The sequence below is a fragment of the Haliotis cracherodii genome, unplaced genomic scaffold, assembly GCF_022045235.1.
Source record: "Haliotis cracherodii isolate W230 unplaced genomic scaffold, xgHalCrac1.p SCAF_6, whole genome shotgun sequence".
Lineage (NCBI taxonomy): Eukaryota > Metazoa > Mollusca > Gastropoda > Lepetellida > Haliotidae > Haliotis > Haliotis cracherodii.
The window spans coordinates 50,682,883-50,710,504 of record NW_027266319.1 but is presented as its reverse complement, the minus strand read 5'-3'; the positions used below and the strand labels follow the sequence as shown (position 1 = coordinate 50,710,504).

The window sequence follows — 27,622 nt, the reverse complement described above, 5'->3', positions numbered from 1 at the left end:
AAAAGTCGGGTCTCGGCAAATGGGTCAACTACATATCAGTAACTGCCTCTACCAACCATGCAGCGCATTATTCTTTTATACTCGAGATTCGTTTTATATATGACAAATAAAGGGTTATAAACAGCACCTCAGCCCAACAAAGCACGTCACTTCTCATATTTAGCTGAAAGCGTGTCACAACGCGATACGAGTATCATGACAATAATTCAACTCTAACCCGGAAGTCCCAAAGCGAAAGTACAGTTAAATTCGGTGTAGGGTTTTTCCGTACAGTAACAACAGTGTACTACGCAAAACTGTCATGGAGTCAGACTACAAGATCATCAGGGAGCTGGGGAAGGGGGCGTTTGGAACAGTTTACCTCATCAAACACAAAAGAGCACAGGAATGGGTAATGTACAGTTCACCAGTTCGCTGTTCCGCGTTCACCTTTGTTGGCATGACGCCCAGGTGGTTATGGTATACTGAAGGTAGGGTGTAAACACTTAGACCTCCTAGAAGTACTAGTATGGGACTGGCGGATGTCTTGCTATAACTCATTCTGTTCACTATGAACGATGGTATTCCATATTTAATAGCATATACGTGCGTGTGCGTGCGTGTGTGTGTGTGTGTGTGTGTGTGTGTGTGCTTGTACTAGTTCGGACTAAATGCTGGTTTTAGTGGTAGCCAAGTCCGACTAGGATATGCAGCAGTTTAACCATACCCAACTCAGACACAGTACACGGACTCCGAGACGACCAGTCCTTACGGCCGGAGATGAATCCACCGACCTTCCGCTCCCTGTTAAGTGGATGGCATGCAATATTCACGGATGTATGTTTTAGCTCACTTCGACGCGTGTAAACGAACGCTATATCTAATTTCCTTCAAGCTATGCCATCATACTGAGATGCAGGACTCTGTCGCCTAGATTTAGAAATTGTAATTAGTGCTATATAGTATCTCAATGTAATAACGGTAACATTTAACTACTAGAATGATATACGTCATTTTGAGTTAGAAGACAAACAAGTGGGTTTGGTACTCTCGAGCTCTCTTTAACTTGCGCTGTATTTGTGTCACTATAACATGCCGTCATAGATAGATAGAAGAAAAGTGGGTTTTGAAGGAGGGCTTTGAGACTCTTTACGTTATGTCATATTGACACTTGTATGTCTAGAAGTTAATGTGGAGTACAGTGACCGTGTCAGTTTTTCAGGGGACAAAAGAGGGTGTTTTCGCGATGTAACCTAGTGCACAAGAAGCTGTTATAGACAACCGAATTTAATGAGTTAATCACAGTTTCATATAATATTGATATCATTTACAAAAGTCCCAAAGGGTTCCCCAGTGTCCCCTCCACACAAGCGCCCAAACACAGACAGAAAGAGACAGACACACCCCTCTGGGTCCGTGTATGCATTTTGTACTACCTTAAACGTTTCGAGCGCTGATTGCCGTGGAGCGACCTATATACAACAGTACCCAGTACTCGCACAGCTGCACGTACATTGTTATGTTAAGACAGATGACCCAGCTTAAAGACACCGACGCAGCCATAAAAGTAGATGTCCGTGTGGGGACCGAGTTAGTAAGGTTGGGTCGAGTTTACACTGAATCATGCCAGGATGGACTGGGCTCAACTGAGGCATGGACAGCCTGTTGTGTAGCACTGAAACCTAGACCCTGTACTATTGATAGGTTAGCGTGACAGGTACAACCTATATCTTTTGAACTGCAGTAAACATTGTCACGCTACCACCTCGCTGTACGGCCCCCGTTTCCCCGATGTAAGAACGGACACTGTGTTAAGGTCCTCTTCAGATTGTACGCAGGAGGCATTCAAGGGACGCAACTCTGCGTAAGGTCACATATAAGATGCTATTTTGAACCTTTATCCAGCAGTTTAAACCACAGTGATCATTTCACCCCCTACTACTACTACTACTACTACTACTACACGGGACCCGTGAAGATCCGGGGTAGAATAGGTCTTCAGCAACGGGCCATGTTTGTCATAAAAGGCGACTGTGCTTGTCGTAAGAGGCGACTAACAGGATCGGGTGGTCAGACTCGCTGACTTAGTTGATGCATGTCATCGTATACCAATTGCGTGGACTGGCGCTCATGATGTTAATCACTGAATTGTCTGGTTCAGACTCGATTATTTTCAGACAACCGTCTTATGGCTGGTAAATTGCTCAGTGCGGCGTTTAAAAACAAACAAACAAACTACTACATGGCTTGCCAAGTTGTAGTCTGGAAATGTACATGTATTTTGTGAGCTGTGCATCTTGGTTACTTGATTAATATTTTATCATATTCTTAATCTTCGTTTTGAATGGCGTCAAATTGCTTGCTCGTGTGATAATGAAGTGTCATTTTACACAGAAACACAAGTTAACTTACCCCTGCTGTGATACTGCGAGCTTAGTGCCTAAACCGGCGCAAAACAAGTTACTCAATCATTCTCTGTTTATGGAACGATAGGGTAACCCAACGATGGCTATTTGATGTCATTAAGCAATTTCAAATTAATCATTTTAGTATGAATTTACCATACTAATAAAACGATCGATAAACTTAATCCAATGTTCTGTATTCTGCTTTTTAATTGGTCAAACATGGGCAATGAATCTAATTTTGAACAATATACGACTCTGACCGCATCAACAGTAAATATAATGTATATGCAAACAATGTCGTTTTTCACGGATAGACCTCATTGTCGCATTAATGAGGTGACAGTTAGATATCAAAAGACATTCTCTTTTGCGACTCCAGTCTTTTTTAAAAGTAATAACGGGTTCCATCCTAACTTTAAATGTTTGAATACGTTTTACAGTTGAGTATGAAAGAGACTATACATTCACGATATATAATTGTATTTTCGATTCTGTTTTACCTACATTGAAACAATGTTTACAGAAAATAGGATATCGTCCGTTGCATACTGCCACAGAAAGTGTCATCAAAATATAAGTTATATGTGTTGGAGTTTGGTTGGTTGGTTTGTTGTTTAACGCCGCACTCAGCAGTGTTCCAGCTATATGACGGCGGTCTGTAAATAATCGAGTCTGGACCAGACAATCCAGTGATTAATATCATGAGCATCCATCTGCATGCATCAACCTTATTTATTGGGCGCAAAATTAGGAGACCTCTCTCACTCAGTTTTACTGCCTACAACATACTACATCTGGATCCGCCTATGTTATTTATTATTATTTTTCATCTACCAGTTCGCCCTGAAAACTGTGGATTTGTCAAAAGCCAACTCCGCAGAGAGGGCCAGTGCCGAGAAGGAGGCCAATCTGATGCGAGAGTTGGACCATGATCACGTGGTGCGTTACGTGGCCTCGACCTTCAACGGGTCCACCCTCTTCATCTTCACGGAGTACTGCGAGGGCGGAGATCTGTCCCACTTCCTGGAAGACTCCAGCGGGAAACTGCCGGAAGACTTGATCGTGTGTTGGGTGTATCAGACAGCAGAGGCTTTGAAGGTAAAAGATTTTTTATACCTAATTTGAAAGAACCATCCAGGCATAATTTCACTGATACTGTTTCAGGAAGAGCATTACCCGAAGATACGAAAATTTGGATATGCTGATTCGGGCACGCGTTTTATTCCCGACTTAGACGACAAAGCGGTGTGTGTACATCACAGCAAGCCATGAAGCTATTGCACGAGTTTGTCAATGCAAATGATAAGTTCTGGTATATACAAACCGTGGAGTGTTCGGTATGGGGTGTAAGTAAGGTTTGACGACGTTTGTAGCAATATTACTGTCGTGTCACCGCATGGGACACCATTATTTTGGTGTACACATCACTGACGTCAACTCGGATTTTCAGAGTGACCAACGATCCCGTTAACCGGCCGCTTAAGGTGCTTTCTTCGTCCTGTTTGCGGGGCGGTCGGGTAGCCTAGTGGTTACTCGTTCGCTCGTCACACCAAAGACCCGGGTTCTATTCCCGACATGGCTACAATGTGTGAAGGCCATTTCTGGTGTCCCCCGCCGTGATATTGCTTGAATATTGCTAAAAGTGGCGTAAAACTATACTCACACACTCACTCGTCCTGTTTGCAGAAGGTAACACAACATTGTATTACTGGCAATACAGGAGAAGGACATGTACATTCGAAGATCCTAAATTTTTTATCATGGCTTAAAGTAACGTTCGACCCGGACATATTCTCCATGTTACAGTACCTGCATCAGCGAAAGATCCTACACAGAGACCTTAAACCCCAGAACATCTACCTGAGTGGCGAAGGGGACGTTAAACTAGGGGACCTCGGTATTGCAAGGTACATATACCAGTAATTTAGACAACGTCCGCTCTTCAAGGATAGCATCCACACTACGAGGTAACATCCACACTACTACAAGTTAACATCCAGAATCACACAAGGTAACACCCACACTCCCACAAGGTAACATCAACACGCCCACAAGGTAACATCCACACTACTACAAGGTAACATCCACACTACTACAAGGTAACATCCACACTCCCACATGGTAACATCCACACTACTACAAGGTAACATCCACACTACTACAAGGTAACATCCACACTACTACAAGTTAACATCCAGAATCCAACAAGGTAACACCCACACTCCCACAAGGTAACATCCACAATCCGACAAGGTAACATCCACACTACTTCAAGGTAACATCCACACTACTACAAGGTAACATCCACACTCCCACAAGGTAACATCCACACTCCCACAAGGTAACATCCACACTCCAACACAAGGTAACATCCACACAACTACAAGGTAACATCCACACACCCACAAGGTAACATTCACACTACTACAATGTAACATCCACACACCTACAAGGTAACATCCACACTCCTACAAGGTAACATCCACACCCCCACAAGGTAACATCCACACTACTACAAGGTAACATCCACACTACTACAAGGTAACATCCACACACCCACAAGGTAACATCCACACTCCAACACAAGGTAACATCCACACACCCACAAGGTAACATCCACACACCCACAAGGTAACATCCACACTACTACAAGGTAACATCCACACTACTACAAGGTAACATCCACACTACTACAAGGTGACATCCACTATCCCACAAGGTAACACCACACTACTACAAGGTAACATCCACACTACTACAAGGTGACATCCACTATCCCACCAGGTAACACCACACTACTACAAGGTGACATCCACACTACTACAAGGTGACATCCACTATCCAACAAGGTAACATCCACACTACTACAAGGTAACATCCACACTACTACAAGGTGACATCCACACTACTACAAGGTGACATCCACTATCCCACAAGGTAACATCCACACTACTACAAGGTGACATCCACTATCCCACAAGGTAACACCACACTACTACAAGGTAACATCCACACTACTACAAGGTGACATCCACTATCCCACAAGGTAACATCCACACTACTACAAGGTAACATCCACACTACTACAAGGTGACATCCACTATCCCACAAGGTAACACCACACTACTACAAGGTGACATCCACACTACAAGGTAACATCCACACTCCCACACAAGGTAACACCCACACTTCTACAAGGTAACATCTACACCCCCCCCCCCCATGGTTACATCCACAACCCCACAAGGTAACATCCACACTACTACAATGTAACATCCACACCACTACAAGGTAACATCCACACTACTACAAGGTAACATCCACACTACTACAAGGTAACATCCACACTCCCACATGGTAACATCCACACTACTACAAGGTAACACCCACTCTATAATGTAACATCAACACTACTACAATGTAACATCCACACCACTACAAGGTAACATCCACACTACTACAAGGTAACATCCACACTACTACAAGGTAACATCCACACTACTACAAGGTAACATCCACACTCCCACATGGTAACATCCACACTACTACAAGGTAACACCCACTCTATAATGTAACATCCACACTCCCACAAGCTAACATCCACACTCCCACAAGGTAACATCCACACTACTATAAGGTAACACCCACACTATAATGTAACATCCACACTCCAACAAGGTAACATTCACACTCCCACACAAGGTAACATCCACACAACTACAAGGTAACATCCACACTCCCACAAGGTAACATCCACAATCCAACACAAGGTAACATCCACACAACTAAAAGGTAACATCCACACTCCCACAAGGTAACATCCACAATCCAACACAAGGTAACATCCACACAACTACAAGGTAACATCCACACTACCACAATGTAACATCCACACTACTACAAGGTAACATCCACACTCCCACATGGTAACATCCACACTCCCACAAGGTAACATCCACACTACTACAAGGTAACATCCACACTACTACAATGTAACATCCACACTACTACAAGGTAACATCCACACTCCTACAATGTAACATCCACACTACTACAAGGTGACATCCACACCCCCACAAGGAAACATCCACACTCCCACAAGGTAACATCCTCACTCCAACACAAGGTAACATCCACACAACTACAAGGTAACATCCACACTCCAACACAAGGTAACATCCACACTACTACAAGGTAACATCCACACTCCAACACAAGGTAACATCCACACTCCCACAAGGTAACATCCACACTACTACAAGGTAACATCCACACTACTACAATGTAACATCCACCATCCCACAAGGTAACATCCACACTACTACAAGGTGACATCCACACTACAAGGTAACATGCACAACACTACAAGGTGACATCCACACTCCCACATGGTAACATCCACACTACTACAATGTAACATCCACACTACTACAATGTAACATCCACACTACTACAAGGTAACATCCACACTACAATTTAACATCCACACTACTACAAGGTAACATCCACACTCCCACATGGTAACATCCACACTACAATGTAACATCCACACTACTACAAGGTGACATCCACACACCCACATGGTAACATCCACACTGCTACAATGTAACATCCACACTACTACAAGGTAACATCCACACTCCAACATGGTAACATCCACACTACTACAAGGTAACATCCACACTACTACAAGGTAACATCCACACTACTACAATGTAACATCCACACTACTACAAGGTAACATCCACACTCCCACATGGTAACATCCACACTACTACAACGTAACATCCACACTACTACAAGGTAACATCCACACTCCCACATGGTAACATCCACACTACTACAAGGTAACATCCACACTACTACAAGGTAACATCCACACTCCTACAAGGTAACATCCACACCCCCACAAGGTAACATCCACACTACTACAAGGCAACATCCACACTACTACAAGGTAACATCCACACCCCCACAAGGTAACATCCATACTACTACAAGGTGACATCCACACTACTACAAGGTAACATCCACAACCCCACAAGGTAACATCCATACTACTACAAGGTGACATCCACACTCCTACAATGTAACATCCACACTACTACAAGGCAACATCCACACTACTACAAGGTAACATCCACACCCCAACAAGGTAACATGCACACTACTACAAGGTGACATCCACACTACTACAAGGTGACATCCACACTACTACATTGTAACATCCACGCTACTACAAGGTGACATCCACACACCCAAAAGGTGACATCCACACTACTACAAGGTGACATCCACACCAGAAGGAAACATCCACACACCCACAAGGTAACATCCACAACCCCACAAGGTAACATCCACACTACTACAAGGTAACATCCACACTACAATGTAACATCCACACTACTACAAGGTAACATCCACACTACTACAATGTAACATCCACACTACTACAAGGTAACATTCACACCCCCAAAAGGTGACATCCACACTACTACAAGGTGACATCCACACCAGAAGGAAACATCCACACACCCACAAGGTAACATCCACAACCCTACAAGGTGACATCCACACTACTACAAGGTGACATCCACACTACAATGTAACATCCACACTGCTACAATGTAACATCCACACTACTACAAGGTGACATCCACACTACTACAAGGTAACATCCACACTACTACAAGGTAACATCCACACACCCACAAGGTAACATCCACACTACAATGTAACATCCACACTACTACAAGGTAACATCCACACTACTACAAGGTAACATCCACACTACTACAATGTAACATCCACACTACTACAAGGTAACATCCACACTCCTACAAGGTAACATCCACACTACAATGTAACATCCACACTACTACAATGTAACATCCACACTACTACATGGTAACACCACACCACATAGTAACATTCACACTACTACATGGTAACACCACACCACATAGTAACATCCACACTACTACATGGTAACACCACACCACATAGTAACATCCACACTACTACATGGTAACACCACACCAGATAGTAACATCCACACTACTACAAGTTGACATCCACACTACTACAAGGTAACATCCACACAACTACAAGGTAACATCCACACTCCCACAAGGTAACACCAACACAACAAGGTTACATCCACACTCCCACAAGGTAACCTCCTTTTTCTCTTGCAGGATTCTGGACAAAGGAGCTGACATGGCGTCCACAATGGCAGGGACCCCATGCTACATGAGTCCCGAGATATTTCAGATGAAGGGCTACAACCACAAGGTACAATCACTGCCATACCTCTATTTTAAAGTAAAAAATATATATCGTTCTGCCTTTGAGGTAGACATCGAGCGATACAATTTGGTAAAACATTCCTATAAACATCACGTGACCCACGTGTACACGACACCAGTGTTAAATAACACTATGTGTAAAAACAACCCTGTGACACTAAAACTATGGATTATGTAAGCATCGTGGTTTGATTAAGCAGCGCTTTGAATGAGCGTTCAATGACAACCTTTAGGTCCAAAATGATCTCTCCATATATTCTAGGCTTCCAATAAATAAAGCCAAAGGCAGTGTGGTTATAGTAACGTAGTCAAGGCTGTGTGCTGTGGATAGTTTGAGTTGTTTTCAAAGTAACCCAATATATCTATGTTTTTTTCCATAGCTTGATATCCTGGTTAATACCTACCATTATGTACCACGTGTCTTTCAGACTGACATCTGGAGTTTCGGTTGTGTGGTGTACGAGATGGCAGCGGGAGAGCGGGCGTTTGATGCCCCTGTCATACAATTCCTCATCTTCAAAGTGGTGGCTGGGACAGTAGGTTCCATCTAAACTACCTGCTCGTTAAATTTCAACAACCACTTACGGTCCAATTAGGGAACGTTCATTTTTTATTGGGATGTGTGTGTGTTCCCCAAACAATAAGAAAAACATTTGCTTGACATGCTTGATGTCCGTATTGTGAGATTTGGCATCATGCGGCCTCGTTCTGTCGTAGGTCCCTCCAATTCATGGTGACTACAGTAATGAATTGCGTCAACTTGTGAAGTCGATGATGGCCAAAGACCCAGATGACCGTCCCAGTGCTGCAGACCTGCTAAACCGTAGCCCAGTCAAGGAATTCAGAGAAAGTCCTCAAAGGGTATAATACACATTATACATCATATAGCTATCGTATACTCATAAACAATCCGCTTGTGATTGTATCCTTACATATATGAAGCCGAAATCACTGCGGTACCACGGATCTAGGCCAGTGGGTACTTTGTCATCTCATTCCAACCATTCATAATCCTTTTCAGCCTAAGAAAATTATGGAAAGCAAAGGATTTAGGACCAAGTGGGGGACATGTGAGTCAACAGTCGACGTGGCGAAGATGTTTAAGGCCATGATGTTGAATCCTGCCCCACCCTTCAGAGAGGGCGACATACGCATCCCTGCAGATTCTCTCCAACTGCACAGAGAAAGACTCGGTCTCGCTGGAGTGGCTGAAGCTGCACAGGCCACCGGAGGCGGAGCGGCAGGAATATATGGGACCATTATGGCTCCTAAACAAAAGACCAAGCAGAAAGTTGCCGACAAGAAAATAGAGGTGACCCTGAAACCCCAAAAGTCGAGGACAGAGATGTCAGAAGGAAGAGCCGCCATCATGAATGCAGTGATGCGGGGCCTGATGGGAAAGATGGTGTCGACGGATGTGAGCCAGGACGTGAGTATCAACAGCACCTGACGAACTAACTGGACAATTTCACCTTGAGGGCCATGTCATGCATGTTAATATGCCTCAAAGTGAGATTGACCAATCAGAGAGCAGATCAACTGACCCCCCTCATGAGCCCGTATACCGTCAGTACAAATCCAAGATGATTGATGCTGACTTAATATGAGACCCTATACCGTCATTAACTTAATATGACACCGTATACGGCAACTAAAGACACCATAACTAATAATATGCAGTGGTTAAACGTCATTATGAGTAAAGAAATGAGGGGTGGTGTTAGGGACCAATTCTAACCCAGGTCGCACAAGAAAGCGAAATCTAACCCATTATCGAACGAATACTGTGTGACATTTAAGAATTGACCTTCACTTTGTGTGAGTTCATTGGAGTATGAACCTTCATAGAGTGAGGGCCAAACATTGTATGAACGTCGTCGCAAGCTCCGACGTTCATACAGTTTGGCCCTCACTCTACGAAGGTTCATACTCCAATGAACTCACACAAAGTGAAAGTCAATTCTTATATTTTTTTTATCACAATTTCTTACCTCAAAGGATGTAGGCCAAGATCTAAACACAATTTTATTTAGTACGCGTGACTTCATGTTTACACTGACAGCCATACAACAACCAGCAATATCGCGAAGTATAATAGTTCCTCAAAAAGAGAGGTGTTTGGATGCACAACTTGCTCTTCAGAAACATCTTACGCAGCACATGTGTTCAAATCATATCCTCATTAGATGAGAAAGGTCTATAAAGAACTACCTCACTAAGTCAGCCACAATGGCAGCGCGTCGTAATACATTTACATCAAGTACAAGACGTCAAAATGGCCGACACGATAAACGTGACGGGGGAAATTTCCGAAGTTGTTAATGAACCTGTGGCGGTTACATGTGTTAGTCATCATTGATCAACTGGCCGATCATTGAAAGGTGAATAAAGATGCGTCAAACAGACACAAAGGTAAATTCATAGATTGCTGGAGACGGTCATTGTCAGCCTAGGCACGGATCGAGTCGATATTTACGATAGTTTAGATGTGCATTTCTTCGTTTGTTCATTAGGATGGGCCGTAGCGAGGATATTCGTGAACAATCATACAGTCACGCTCTCTGACATTTCTAAATGCATACTGAAACGCTGAGACCAAGAATAAAGGTTCGAAATGATCAGAAAGAACGCTAATGCATGTTTTCGTGCTAGGGAATTCCCAGGGGTGTCCCCAGGAATGTGGAAGTAGTCCGTCAGTGTTTACGTCATTACAAGAACACGGTCTCGTGAAAAACGTATGAACGTCAATTTCGCGGTCATGTGACCGACCTCTCGTCCAATGGAAAAGCCGTAAATCGTGTAAACTCCAAATTAAACAATTATTGACACTTGAACCATTACAATTCCGAGGTCACTAATGAAGTTAGTTCTTGTTTCAGAGAACAGTCCGCGATTCTTTCTCGAGCTCGTCTTCTTCAGACTCGGACATGGACACCACATTGGGCGCCAGTCAAGGAGCCACCGCCAAGAAAGGTCCTACTTTCTATAAAATCATGACATAATATAAGTATTAGCTCGATTAGCGAAATAGCAACGGTTTTGATTTAGCATTTTTATGAAAAGATCCTACCATCACATTTTCCTGTAAACAAATGGTTCGTTACTGTCAAGGAGTTTGTATTTATTTGCAACAAACCAGACAATTTCAATTTCTCAAGGGCAAGATCAAAGGCTTCAAAATATCACGAAAAACGCCACCTTAGCGGGCCTGCATGTTAAATTTTGCGCGCGTAACTTCTACGTTTGAATGAATGTTGTGTCAAGGGTGCCCTGTAAATACTCAAGACGAGTGAATGACACGTGATAAGGCAGGTAATGTTATTGTATTTGGAGAACTCATCGACTCTAATTCATGGTTTCAGCAATAGAGGCTCAATTCCTCATGCGACAAATACAGGTGTTGCAGAAGTAAGTATTATTATTCAGTGACACATGTTTCTTGAGTAAGCATAAAACGTCAGTTGATATATGTATACCAAGGCCCAGTTCCACAAAGCAATCTTAGCGCTACGACTGTCGTAAGTCTATGTTAAGGCATGGGAGTTACGCTTACCGTAGCGCTGAGATCGCTTTGTGGAACGGAACATTTGTCATAAAATCAAATTTTCAAAGTTTGAAATGGGCTCTGTCTTCACAGTGATAAAAAAGGGACGGCGTGCATTGAGATAATTTGCTTATAAAAGATAGAGAAGGTTCAAATTGGGACTGTATATGGTTTGCCTCATCCAACTATTCGTTATATTCGGTTTCAACTTAGATTTTGGATTTAGTCTACAGCAAACACAAAAGATGATTAATTACCTTTGAAGTTTGATAGTTCGACACTACCATCGAAATGGGATTAGATATGGCAGACAGAGGTCTTTTGTTGGTTTAATTTTTGACACATGTTAAAGAGACGCCCATATAATCGATAAACCGTGATTGAAGTGGAACAAATGTCTCCACTAGCTTTTGTATTTAAATGAAAAATGTTTTCCGTTTCTGCCTTGTGTGTTTATAAAGTTCTGATAATAATGCATAGTCTTGAACCCCATTTCACCTCACCCTTAAAGTTATGCACAATGATGCTTACTTTAACTAGATTGGTAACAATTCAAATGCCATTAATTCGGTTGGAAACGACTGAAATCAAACGGGAGGTTAGATGTCAGCTATGCCAGCAATGTTATGTGTGTGTTATGATGTTTGGTTGTGCTCCTCAGACACTGTGCCGAGGGGTTGGGACAGAGTACCTTGACGAATGCTTACTCCATCCTGGAGTCGGTGACCGACGCCGGCCAACTGAAGGTATGCTTATAACCAGTAGTGTTGTTGGATGGTTCACATGAAAAGTGTATCCGACCTTCGTGGTCTCATATCTGGGCTTTTAGGTTAAACATGGCAATAAATATGCTTTCTATTTTGTGTCATAAGGGCCAGACAGACACAACGTACCTTTTTCACTTGGTCCAATGACTACCAGGCGCATTATCTTCTTTAAAATATTGAGGGGAAATAAGATGATAACTTCTGCATGTTTTTGTGTTTGCAGGCCCGCCTCGTGAAGCTGATTGGGGAGGATAAGTTCCGGCAATATGGCGAGAAGATCATGTACTTGCGTCTGTTCGAAGTCGGATTAGACAAGGTCCAATCTCAGATGGGAAAGTAACTCCATATAGAATAATAAAAGTTCAGTACAACTGATGACAACTGAAATTACGACATGAGGAGCATAGGAACTCTGCCAACCGGTCAACTGTACATGCGACCACTCGTGACGGAATGCTGCGGGTAGTATTCACAAACACTGGTGACGGAAAGCTGCGGGTAGTATTCACAAACACTCGTGACACAGGAGGCACGTGGCACCGACTCGGGCGACTGGGGCATCGTGAATACTCTTATCATTTCGATGTAACAATTTACAATACAAACAGAATGTGTCTTCACCAGCTGTTTATAAATTGACATCTATTGCCATTAACACGACAGGGCACAGATATTTGTTGACGCTTTCGAAATTAAGTTCAGTTTCAGTTGAGGTGAGGTGAAATGGGGTTTAACGTCGCGTTCAAGGTCATTGCATACAACGGCGTTCATGCTTTTACTAGTCCGGACATACGCCGGTTTTACAGAGCTAGCCCATTACCGCAGTTTAACATGAATACCCCACTCCCAGCATACTGACTCCGACCGGACCAGGCCTGGTTTTAATCCCTATATGCCAGCGCCAGGCAGGGTAACAACATGTACCATCTTTCAATGTATTTTAGTATGACACAAATTCAATTCCAATCAGAGGTTGGACATAACCGATGATGCATAAAGAAGGAACAAGCAGCCACCCAGCTGTGTAAATGCAGCTCTGCTTTTCTAAAGAAAATGTACATTTATGGTGTCATATTCTGCATACTATTTCATAAATAATATTTCTTTTCCGTGAGTGTTAAATATTGATGTGTACATTGTGTATCTTTATTGGTGAACTTCGAATACATGAAACTAAATAGAAAAGAAGTATGTTTTCTTATCAAATATTCTTATCATTATTATATCATTGGTCTCAAGTATATATAGAATATTTGCCATATATTGTGCTTTGTTGTTCACGTGTATGTTATTCCATATCAATGTGATAAAAGAATGTCTTATAATAAGTACTGAAAATGTGTCATCCAGACATTATGTTATAGATGTGATTGTCATTGATTCAGTGGGATGTCTTGATCCCATGTGAAATAAACACAATTATCATATAATGGGTAGGTTGCTCGGCAGGATAAAGCCAACGGATAAAAACGATATCCGTTGGGGTCATATGCGGATAGAGATGCAAATATCAAAGGTCAAGTAGGGACTATTTTCAGTGTTTATAAACAAACATGGCATCGCACTTGTCATTCGGCGATCGAGTCAGAATTAACCATCGTGAATCTGGATAAACTACAGGGATAATTGCTACAATTATTTTAAAAAAAAACAGTCTTATATACTGAAAGTCAGTGTCGAACTGCGACGTAACTAAGGCATTTTATAAGTTTGGGCAACTTTGGAGATATAAATTTCGAAACAATTTTGCGAGGGCACTAGGCCTAGCCAAGCGGGATCAGAAGCCATATCTGTGCTTGTAGACCTCTGCGGCTTGAAACCTTTTCCACAAATAAAAATAGTTGGGTTTAGGCGAAATATGTATGAATTGTTACCTTGTTTCGTTTTGGCGCTGTGTATACATCCGACTACACTTCTTAACGTTATGACAGAACAGGCCGACTGTGATGAACTGGCCGTGATGTCTCATAGACTAGGGTTAGAGTAGCTTCCCTTTGACAAAGGGCAGTTACTCTAGCGGACAGACCGATGGATTGTCGCGAAAAGCAAGTAAAAACAATTGTTGTTTTGCGTATATGTTGCTTCGCCACTGTATAAGAAACAGATTTCAGTTTGAACTATATTGGCTACTGTCACTGTCCGATTGACACATCACCTACCCTGTGACGTAATAAATATCAATGCGCGCATTCCAGGAAAACTCGCAATGTTTAGGTAATGTTTGTGAGTGAGGGGAAGCGATTTTTAAGCACAGAATTGAAGAATGACATTATATGATAAAGAGGTTATCACGCTTGTGTGTTTAGGGATGGTAAATATCCTGTATTAGGAATAAACACTATGTATTTAGCTCGCCAAGGCTCGCTCAATACAATGTTTATTCCTAATGCAGGATATTTACCATCCCAAAAAAACACACTCGCGTGATAACCTCTATTTACTCAGATGGGAAGATTGTGGTGAGTGAATTGGGTTCAACACCGCTCTGAACAGAATTAAGTATTGTCAGTGAATAGCTCTGAGTCAGTTATATGAAAGCTCGTCAGCTGAATGTGGGACGAATGTCTGATGTCATTCAGTTCATAGATGTTTAATGTGAAAGACAAGCACACGGCTGACAATTAGGGCGAATTGGGATTCGAACCCAAGATGAAAGGATCTTGCACAGCGACTTGGGGAGCATCAGACGACTGGGCACACATAAGACTTAGGATGGATACTCCACCGGGTACTGAACCCCCTTGACGATGTCTGGTGTTAATAGGTCCCCACCAACCTATGCTTGTCGTACGAGGCGAATTAATGGATCGGGTGGCCTGGCTCGTTGATTTGGGTGAGAATAGGTCATCGTACCAAGGCGGCGTGGACCGTTACTCAAAACATTGTAACTGGGTTTTTCTGGCATGACTCGATTATCTACAGGCTCCGTCATAAAGCTGAGATATTGCTAAGTGCGGCGTTACGACAAGTAACTAACAAACCACCACGTGGTAATGACACAATACGTGAAACCCATTCTTGATCTTCTTTTACCTGATACTGTCGCGGTACTGCTTTCAGTGTGTAAACCGTCCGTTTCTTACTATTTCTCATGAATATATCCACACAAATAAATGTGAATTTACAAATCTTGTACGTTCAGGTTATGCTTGTTTGTTTGTTGTCTAACGTCGCACCCGGCACAATTCCAGCAAGATGACGGCGGTCTGTAAATAATCGACTCTGGACCAGGCAATCCCGTGATTAATAATCCCATGATTATGAGCTTCGATCTACGTAATTGGGATACGATGACATGCATTAAACCAAGTCAGTGAGCCTGACCATCCGATCCCGCTGGTCGCCTCTTACGATAAGCATGGGTTGAAGACCTATTCCAACCCGGATCTTCACGGGTCTTCAGGATAATGTCATCACTGCGGTAGTATTGACGATGGATTAAGGATGACATATTATGTCAAGTTCCATGCACATGTCGACGGGAAAATGCAATCGTAAGATTAGGTATTTAAGTGGAGTATCCAAGGGAAGAAGGTATTCTCTCAGAACGTGTACACTACATCCACACTTGATCTGTCGCAACAATTATACGACATTACGTGGCAACGAAGGTAACTTTTATTCAAGGGCGGGATAGGTTATAAGACCCTAGTAATCAACACTTAAGTACGAACGGAAGTAAGAGGATGGGATGTCTAAAATGAGTTACATTGTGCACATCGTCACCGGTCGAGCAAAGCAAGCCACGTATATTGTTCGTGATAAGCAGAATCATTATGTAGCATTTTTGATTGAGTCTAAACCTCAACGTACGCGCTGAACAAACGATCTGCCAAGGTAAAGAGATACTGATGTTGATGTATATTTAGAATACTTCATGAATGTCTCGCTGATTTTATGCCATTCAAGAAATGAGAGTTTAACAGGAGTAGATTAGGGATACTGTTATCCATCTACCTTCAGAGACGCCATTGGTATAGGATCATATACACATAATTTCAGACTCATAAACCAAGAGGTTTTGGAGATGTAAACATGCAGTAATTTTAATAAACGGGGTTATGTTCAAAGGACATTGCATGGCAAAACATCAAAATACCGAATGCCACATACTTCCCTATCAAAGTTACAAACGATTCTTGTTAAATAATGGTAAACAATAAATTGGCTTCTATCAAATCAAACATCAAAATGTGGTTTGTTTAGGAGTGTTACGATATATCAAACTATCGCAATTGTTTGCCCTACGATAGTACTATATCGATGTGAATTAAAGATGCCAATAGTTTGCATAACAATAGTGTCCATAGTCGCATTTAATTATTTAGTAATACACAAACTAGCGGGCAAAAGTAACGCCACCAAACAATTTTCTGGCCTAAAACAAAACAGGCGCAAAATTTAGTAACAGTTGATGTTTTATTATACGAAAAAACAATTATTCAAAAACGGTATTTGAAAATGACAAGATCAGAAACCATGTACTTAAAGTTCTGCAGACACGATTATCATGCTGGGTGCACTGTCCAATATTCGATCACAGAATCCGCAGAACCGACGTCGATCTCTTTTAAAGTCCCGTGCTACACACATTGCTCAGTTTCGGATGTGTCCCCCACCAGGAACGATGCAGGCCCTAACACCACGTCGAACTGAGTACACGAGTCTCCTGACATCCTGATTAGGGATCTTACACCATTCCTCCTGCCGGGCAATTGCCAAAACATACCTCGTCAATGGCGGCTGTTGAGGTTTCCGAATCCTGCGTCTAAGTTGGTCCCGGAGATGCTCTATGGGCGACAGGTCCGGTGATCTGGCTGGCCACTGTAATACGGTCACTGTGTTGGCGTTCAGAAAGTCATCAGTGACTCGAGCTGTGTGAGGGGTGGCGTTGTCCAGCTGAAACGGCGTCCGTGGGTGTCGTTGCAGGAAAGGCAGTACCAAAGGTCGCAAAAGTTCATCAATGTAACGACGTGCAGTGAGATTTCCGTCGATGATGACCAGATCTGTCTTCTGGTCCCCGCAGATGCCACCCCAGACCATGACTATAAGGCCCCACTTCTTGGACGCAACAACGTGCCGTCCATTCAACACGTCGGTAGATTCGAACAAGCCCATCAGACTTGAAGAGCTGGCACCTACTCTCGTCGCTGAAGAGCACTCTTCGCCAAAGTCTCTGCTGCCACTGCTGTGCAGTTTTGGCCCATCTCAGTCTGTGACGTCGGTGTAGAAACGTTAACGTCATGCCCTTGAAAGGTCGATAGTCAAGGAGACCATACAGGCGGAGTCGTCGAGCAACGGTCCTTCTCCTGACTGGATGACCAAGACTGTTTGCGGATGATGACGTCACAGTTATGAATCTAGACCTTAGGTGAAGAACCCGTAAATACCGGTCTTAATGTGGGGTCGTGACCTTGGGTCATCCACTCCTCGGCCTGTCTGCAGTACTGCCAGTTTGCTTGTGACAAGTCTGGCGATGGTGCACTTGAGGCAGCCCATCATCCTGGCATCGTGCTCCTAAAGGGTGTCCTTATTACACCTCACTGAAAGCTTATGTCAATGTTCAATGGTCCGGCGTCGGCGTCTGTAAACATCTTCTCAATGAAGTAAAAATTGGACTTTTCTCCTTCTGATGGACATAATATTTTGTTAAAAACACATTAGAGTTAAGTTTTTATGCCGAAAATATATGAATATCAGCTATTAAGTAGGTGTCTTCTTTGACATTCCAAACTATTGACTGCATATCCAGATGAGTTGTAATGACGTCATTTTGTCTTACCATATTTATCAGGCTAATTAAGTACGAGGTTTCGTTATCTTAGCTATGACTACTATGGAGACTTGTCAGGAAAACCGGAATGGTCTAACCAACATTATCTACATTCCAGCAAAGAGCTATACAGCATCGAAAAATATTTGAAGACATGATGAGGCTTCCAGACGACCTCAGCTGGCACTACAACTGCCTTTCTACGGTAACTGGGGTATCATTGGGTGTGGACAGCACCCGCAACTCATTCACCATGAATGCGGAAGGTTATACTTTCCCAGCTACTCGGAACATTCTGACCAGCAAAATACACCCCTATATCTACTGACCACATTCTTCACAGGGAAAGTCCAGCATAACATGGCTTTCTCAGACTGGAGCCCACGTGACCACGGACAGTTGTAGTGTGTAACCCATGTCCAGGCACCTTGGTCGTCTAGGTATAACTTACTCGGGTAAGACATGTTCATGTTAAACGAAGTGAATCGAATATAAATTGCGCAGTTCCGACAAAGCTTCTGTGGAGACAATAAAAAGCTGTATTTATTAAGTAATGATAATTATATCGCGAGATTATGAATACAGAATTAAAAAGATTCACGCAACGAGCCTGATATTCCAGTTGGTGTTAAGACGCAGCCTTGCTATTATGACTCTTCGGATCAGGAATGTTTCTGTTCAGGGAGCTCGCTTTATTTATTATTTTACCAGATGTTAATGCTTGGAAATGCTCACCCGACAGCTAAAGTTTATCGAAAGTTGGCATCGACTGGAACATTATACGACAATAATTTGTTCATAGGACAACTTAAAGATTTAGGCCTTATCAGTGTATATGTTACACCAAATCTGTGCACCTTCCCATACAGCTTGCCCAATGCATGAAATGGACAGTTGCGTGTATGAGTTTAAAATCTTATTCACAGAAGTCGAAAGGACAAAGTTCGCGAAAGGACGTTACCTGTAATGGGATGTCCTCAGCGAGAACTTGTATCCGATTTTAATGAGCTTGAGGTAATCTAAGCATGTGATTTACATCTGTTTAAAGCAGTAATTGTTTATTGTTAAGAAAGTTTATCCCTGCAGTTTATTCTATGAAATGGAATTCGTCTTCTATTCTGTGGTTAATCCCTATGATGTCATATGTACAGATAACTTCCTTTGCAGGGGTGAAACTACCATTATAGCAGAAAAACAATTGCTTACACCAGTCAGGGTGGCCTCTTTGGGATGTGGATTTTCAATTCCTACTGCAGGACCCGGTTTTTCGCGTACACCTGTTTAGGCACATTTTTCTTTAAATAAGTAAACCACAATTTACAATCTATTCAGTACTGTATTAATTCAAACTCTACACGATCGAATATGATATTTATTGTCTAACTTGAAATAGGAATCTTTACGCACTTTATAAGGCACATTTAGATCATCATGACATCCCCATACGGATTTATGTAATCAAATAGCCTATTTGTAGTCTACTAGTAACCTTTGTCTGTCAAGTAAGTAAAGTTATGCTTCATGAGTTTACAAACCTACTGCATCTCCACCCACACCAGGAAATGGTCAGTGAAGAAGACAGGGACTGCGGTGAATATCAGATCAAGTTCTCCACCCTTGATGTGTGTGTGTGTCAGAACTGTTTCCCCCATGTTGGAAGTGAAGATACAGTTTCAACCAAAAGACACAGAAAGTTGCTGAGTAGGCCTGTAGGTCGGTATACGACTAAAACCAATACCGATGTATCTGAATGTGTAACCATTACTGCCATCAGCTCCAGAGATGTCGGACAATGAAGATATGTGTGACTCATCTCTCTCTTAACTAGCATTGCTACTCCGTGATCAGATGCCTTGTGCCGGAATGAACGAGATGGGAGACGATTGTATTGGTGTATTTCCTCAACTTGGAGATGGGTTTATGTGAGGCATACCACTGACATTGTATTGGTGAATACAGGAGGTGATCGTAATGTGTTTAGAGTCCACGCACATTGAGATGTCCAATCAGAAGTGAATCTTGTGGAATGCTCAGCAGGGAAGACTTCCAAGAGAACAAACCATCCTATTTCAGTCACCCTATGTCCTTAAGAGCATCCTTATTGACTGGGGATCAAAGCCAACTAGATGTATCCCTTGTCTTGAGGTAACCCTACTTACCATTATGCACACACGTCCTTGCATAATTGGCCTTGTGACTTGTGATCAGTAACATCCTATCTAAGAACACCAGGATACTGTTTTCTTTCCACTGGCAATGAAAGATTTGACTGTAACAGCCCGAATAGGAGTTGTTTCCTTCAGGTGTGGAGGATTTCCTCTTCTAGCTCGCTATTCTTCATTAACATGGTCTGAATGAAAGGTACCCCCTTGGTTCTTGAGATATCGCGCCAAAAAGGGTCGCAAAGACCAAATTATCGTAAAGGCCTTGAAAATGTCAACTGGCATCTGGACATCCTCCATATACACCTTGATGCCATATATGAAATTAATGAACGAACCTGTTCTCCAGATATCACGAACCTGTTCTCCAGATATCGCACCAACAAGGAATACAAAGTGCAAATCTTGAAATTATTGTAATGACCTTGAGAATGACACCAAAATCTGGACATCCACCATATACACCTTGGTGCCAAATATGAATGAAATGTACCAACTGATTCTTGAGATGTCGCGCCAACACATTTTTTCGGACGTACGGACGGACGGTCGTGAATACTATGTATCCCGGCTTCGCGCTATCGCACGGTGGGGGACAATTACCCAAGTTGCGCCCCTGCTTTGGGTACAATATCTTCACTTAAGAAACATATTGAGTTCGAGATTATGCAAACTGAGTTTGCCAGTACCTGGATAAAATCGTTTGGTTTGCATCTTCTTAGATGTGATCATGGCGGGCAAGTCTCTTGCCGAGTTAAGTTCTAAGTGTGGCAGTAGCGAAAAGGAAGAAGCTGTGGTTCAAATCATCATTGCCGACCTCAACATCAAGAAGTGCCCTTCGACTGTATGGGCAGGCCACACACCGGCATATATCGCTGTAGCGAGCTTATGTGACACCCGAAACAACATTGTTTCAGCAGATGTCCACTCACTGGTTTCAAAATACACAATAAACCGGAACCAATAGGGTACAATATATTGAATACACAAAGATCATTTTACTGAGGCAAGAGTGTCCACTAGCCTATACCAAAGTCGCTTTTCAAAACTAGACTTTGATATAGGCAGTGGACACTCTTCGTTCGGGAAGATGCCAAAAGCTACAAATGAGAATGATTACGCGTAAATGCTCAATGGCTCAAAGTATTATCTGTAGCATTGTTGGATGATGTATTTTATATGTTTAACCTCTCTACATATATTGTTGGCAAATATTGTGTATACTGGTATATAAAGTATTGCTTCAAGTCGTTCCTTCGTAACAAACTGTAAGCCCTAAGTATGGTTTGGTAGTCTAGTGATTATACATTCGCTTGCCGTGTATTATAAGAACTCCATTCTTGGTTACCCCGAGTTGTGGCTGGGGTATAGCTAAAAGCGAACATTGGTACAAAGATTATTATTAGTCGTAGCTTTTAATGCGTATTCTTTGTACGTGATCCATGCAATGTCAAACCTAATTAGTAAGAATACAACAACTTGAAGATATTTGGACGAACGTAAATTATCACACGATCAATAACGATCCCTAACATGTAAATAACCACACACACCCCACAACAAAAGGCATTGAAACACAACAATTACATGATAGTTTGTTAAACAATGTTTTCTCTACTTCATGTAAATGTCTGAAATATGGTGACGAGTTGGTATGGACAAAGAAATAACGTTCATTTGTTGTTTTCGGATTTATATCTCTTTTGCATTTCATCGGTACGATTTTGCAGCACAAGGACTATAATAGAGAGGAGAACTAATAGAATTAGAACAAATACAATACAAATAAAATCACAATACAATACAATGCAATACAATCACCGCTGATCCACTCAAGCATGCTTGTTATGAATGTGCATGGCTCACAGATATGTCTGCTTGATAATTGTGAAACAGGAAGCGTTTCAAGTTTGTTTGTATACATGTTTATGTGTATGAAATGCTGTTTGAATTTTTTTTTAAAAACGAGGGAAAATAAAAATATTGTTATTGTTCATAAACATGACAATAAGACAAAATTAAATAGTACTTGACTTTTGATGCTTCAAAGGAAAGAGCGAAACAGTATGATTTTATTCATCACATACTTGGTTATACTTGAGTGCTCAAAAAGATTGTTTGACGGATTAATACACAAATTGGGCATGAAAATCGGAGGCAGTTATAAGGCTAGTCAAATTAACAAGTGAATAAATAAAGTTCATATGTTATTTACATTTTGCATTTTGCTACAAACATGCATTAGGTATGACCACATATTATATATGGATCATAAAGCTTGTCTCAACGTGTTTCTTCAAGGGACATTATTAATTTAGGAATAATGTATACTGTTCCTATATATTCACGAAATGGCAATTACTTTATTATAGCCATTGGACCTATAGAGTATACAAACAATCTGTCTATATTTTGTTCAAAATACAGGCCCAAAATTCGTTGAATCAAACGTTTGTTATCTGTGGGTATGGTTTTACTCTGCTTTTAGCAATAGGCTAGCCCCAACGAACGCTTTAGTCATATACCCCGTTAACATTCACAACATTTACTCACGTACGTAATTTTGCATATGTGTAAACTATACATATGTGTGCGTGAGTAAATTAACTATGCCTTCACATGGACATTAACTAAAGCCCCATTCACATGGACAAAATTTACTCATGTAAGCAAATTTACTCATGGAGTATATTTACTCAAGTAAGCAAAAGTATATTTAGATTGCGTTCGCATGAAATTTATGCAAGGCAGAAGTACACATCATTAATATATAAATTGTGAACTTTTATCACTTGAGGCCATGTCGCTATCGAAGATAGTCAACCAGAGGCGAAAGAGAACGTTCTCAACACTGGTGAAACGATCATTTGATGATAAACTGTGGATCGTTAACTTTCGCATGACACGCGAAACATTTTATGAACATGTTATGTTCTTTGCAAGGACCTATAGCCGTATTTTCCTGATTATCAGTATCTTGGATTTAATATGCTTACGTAAGCAAATAGAAAATCTGTTCTCATGACCAGAAATACTCCAGGAGCATTTATACTTATATGAGTAAATATACTTTTACTAGACCTTATCAGGTGTAGCAAATATACTTTTACTCATGTCTCTTTACTCCTGGAGTATATTTACTCACGTAAGCAAATGCGTTCACATGCCACCATAAGTAAATTTACTTATGTAAGTATATATACTCACGTAAGTAAAAGTGTCCATGTGAATGGGGCTAAGGGTGTGTAAATATAGTATGTAAATGGTGTAAGGCACAAATATTCCTGTCTGTTCAGGACTTTCAACATAAAAAGGTTGTCTTCCACTCAAAGCGGAATGAGAAGAGAATTACCTTAAAAAACTCTTCGCATGAACCAAAGTGTTACATTTTATCTGTGCTGGCTCGCGACAAGTTATCGCCTAGGACCAATTATCGCCAACTCCCCGTTATAACGCGCACGTGATCTCATTTTACGTATGCTCGTTTTCATAAGAAGAAAGAAATGTTTATCCGAAAATGATGAACAAAACGGACTCTTGTGAGGAAACATTTAAAAAAAAACCGCACCATAATCATCTTGCTCAAAAACAACTTTAGAAAAGACGCGCGGGTGGTGTCACGAGACTAATTCACGCGAAATATAAATCAAACAACACGATGATGCACTTTCAGTTCTGTCACTGCTTTCTATCTGTCTGTCATTTCTTTCCCCAAATACAATTCTGAAACCTATTTGAGCTATTTCCAAAAATACATAGCCTGTGCTGCAGGACACGACTGTGTGACTCTTTTTAAGCCAAAGAAAACACTGTAAGCCCATCTCGGGATTTTAACATTAAAGTTTGTACTGCTGTATCCAGAATAGCGTCAACTACAGAATACAGAACTGATTAGTGTTGGCAAATCAGCAGATGTATTAATAAGATCGTCCTCTGGTGTTGGCATTAACGTTCACATGACAAGATTACTCATGTGTGTATATTTACAGGTGTGTGCAAATATACACACATATGTGAAAAGGTGCACGTGAACAGGGTATTATTATAGACACGCCATCAATGTTGTCAGCGATGTAAACAACCACAAGCAGTGTCATGAAAATAATTACTGACTCGTCAGTTTAACCTCTCTGATCCATAGATCTTATCCTCACTTAATACTCGTTAGAACTGGTTCATCAGTACTCAATCGTACCCTGTACGTTCCACTGCTCAAATCCACCAGTAAAACGAGTCGTAATATCAATTATCGGCGGTTAAGACTGTACAGTAGGTTACGTTAATAAACTTATATAAGTTTCTTTGTATTTGTCAGTATTTTTTTGTTTTGTTTGTTTATTGCTTAATGCCGCACTCAGCAATATTCCAGCTATATCACGGCGGTCTGGAAATAATCGAGTCTGGACCAAACATTCCGGTGATTGACATCACGAACATTGATAAACACAACTGGGATATGATGACATGCATCGACCAAGTCAAGGAGCCTGACCACCCCATCCCGTTAGTCGCCTCTTACGACAAGCATAGTCGCCTTTTACGGCAAGCATGGGTTGCTAAAGACCTATTCTACCCCGGATCTTCACTGGTCTAGTAGTTTTTGTTTCATTCAGGATCAGAACCTCTGTTAATGTTATGACTGTTACGAAACAGAGGACATACATGGCACACTGCGAAGTCTCGTAATGCACAAAAACACGCGACAGGTTGTTTGAAAATAGGGGAGGCACCCCCTGCACACACACCTCTGGATTTAGCCTGTAACACACACTACATCGGGATAGTAAGGTCGTGATATCATAATTATACGATACGACACATGTAAAACCTAAGCTATATTCAATAATCAAAGCCAAAGTTGAAGGAACAATGGCTTTAACTCTCCTCTATATCCCTTTTGAAAAATGTTATATGTCTTTCACATTTTGTGTGGATCGAAATAACAGCTCGACACCACTCTCGCGTTGGGAGACCAAGTATCGCTATACAAGGATACTCCAGTGAATCGCGTTACAACCCTATAACATACTTAATAATAATGATAATAATAATACCATAACATCTAACATATTTAATTATATATTCCTGCACTTACCTTATTATCATGTTTATCATTTCCTCAAAATTCACAGATGGGGAAGAATCCCGTTGAAAAAAATGTTTCTTCATTGGATAGCCTTAATAATGCATATCACAAAGCAAAATTTCAATACCAACGTTTACCTTACCGCGTGAATAGTAGAAACAACAAAACTATGTATCTAAGCTGAATTCATACCGGCTTTGGGGGAATAATTTGACATTATCCGGTTCAGTTTTAAATAAACGCCCCTTCTGCTTCCATTCATGTCGTCTGGAATTAACGCGCATCAAAAACTCATGCAAAGGAAGTGAGCCCCGATTGGTTGAAATCGTAACCATGACATCGCGTGACAATCCTGGCGAACACCTGCGTGAAATCTACAACTTTTCGAACCACAATATTGACATTTGTTTATGTTAAAAGTCGAAAACGACGAAGCGACTTTAAGAGCGACTCTGTCGGTGTGTAACCAAGTGGTTAAAGTGTTGTCTCTTCAAGGGGAAACCGGGTTCGATTGTTTACATGAGTACAAAGTGTGTTACTGTCTCCCACCGTGATATTGCTGGAATAATACTTAAGGCCAAATTATGACATTTTATATTATCTTTGTTTTCAAATCGGCTTTAAAAACAGTTTACTTTGCATGAATGGTGTGTCCGTGCTGGCTCGGGAAATACGCAATTCGAACACTCGTTTCGTAAAATCAGTACCACATTCACTACCCTATAATAATCTCCCACGTGGGTACAACGTGTAAAGCCCATTTCAGATATTGCTAAATATATACCCTGACATTGCTAAAATCGGCGTAACACTCGTTCATTCATGTAATATTCTTTCATTATTACTCATTTATCTTCAATTATTAATGTTAATAATAAATTGAGGATTTCATACTTTTTTGCGAGATACCTTTTTTTTATCTCATCAAGTGAATGAGAAATGTAAACATAGGTCCAGTCAAGAATAAAAATGTCAATTTTCATTCATCCTTTGTATCATTCGTCACCACTCGCCCCTTTCCGTAACCTGCTTTTCCCGGAATAACACGAGTTGGTCACGAATGCCTTTCTATGAGTCTCTTCTAAAATCTAAAGCGTTTATATGTTTTCCTGACATAATTTCGTAATGTCGATTTTCATACGATACTCTCATAAATAGTTACGCATTAAATACTTTGTTTCTCGTAGCAATACAATTGCGAGGTACCTGGCTCAGATAAGCCTTTAATCTCGAATTATATCTATCTGAGCACTTTTCTAGTTTCCGGATTATGCATCCACGCCGATCTGTGGTATAATTTACGGTTCATGGTCGGATCGCGAAACAAAGTATGCTGACATTTTCACTTCGCGGTCCCGGGCCCGGGTCATTTTATCGACGCTTCATTACCCGTGGATTTTCCGTGTCCGGGCCTGGTTAGAATTGGGCAATGCTTGTCGTAAGAGTGAGTGAGTGAGTTTGGTTTAACGCAGCTTTTAGCAATATTCCAGCAATATCACGGCGAAGGACACCAGAAATGGGCTTCACACATGGTACCCATGTCGGGAATCGAACCCGGGTCTTCGGCGTGACGAACGAACGCTCTAACCACTAGG

At 41.5% G+C, this 27,622-nt stretch overlaps 1 protein-coding gene across 1 annotated transcript; it reads left to right on the top strand.

Annotated features, from left to right (window-relative positions):
• The first annotated feature begins 245 nt into the window (after nucleotides 1–245).
• Nucleotides 246–14,185, top strand: LOC139445960 (uncharacterized). The gene is made up of 11 exons (XM_071227208.1): nucleotides 246–391; nucleotides 3,225–3,485; nucleotides 4,194–4,294; nucleotides 8,585–8,681; nucleotides 9,124–9,231; nucleotides 9,413–9,556; nucleotides 9,717–10,124; nucleotides 11,575–11,668; nucleotides 12,058–12,103; nucleotides 12,901–12,985; nucleotides 13,230–14,185. Exons 1-11 carry the CDS (start codon nucleotides 302–304, stop codon nucleotides 13,344–13,346), a joined length of 1,551 nt encoding a protein of 516 aa, XP_071083309.1. The 5' UTR covers nucleotides 246–301; the 3' UTR covers nucleotides 13,347–14,185.
• Nucleotides 14,186–27,622: the final 13,437 nt, after the last annotated feature.

Coding starts and splice junctions, on each gene's coding strand:
- LOC139445960 (XM_071227208.1), top strand. CDS start 302: ATGGAGTCAGACTACAAGATCATCAGGGAGCTGGGGAAGGGGGCGTTT. Junction 8,682..9,123: donor TGAAGGGCTACAACCACAAG/GTACAATCACTG, acceptor CGTGTCTTTCAG/ACTGACATCTGGAGTTTCGG. Junction 11,669..12,057: donor AGGAGCCACCGCCAAGAAAG/GTCCTACTTTCT, acceptor TCATGGTTTCAG/CAATAGAGGCTCAATTCCTC.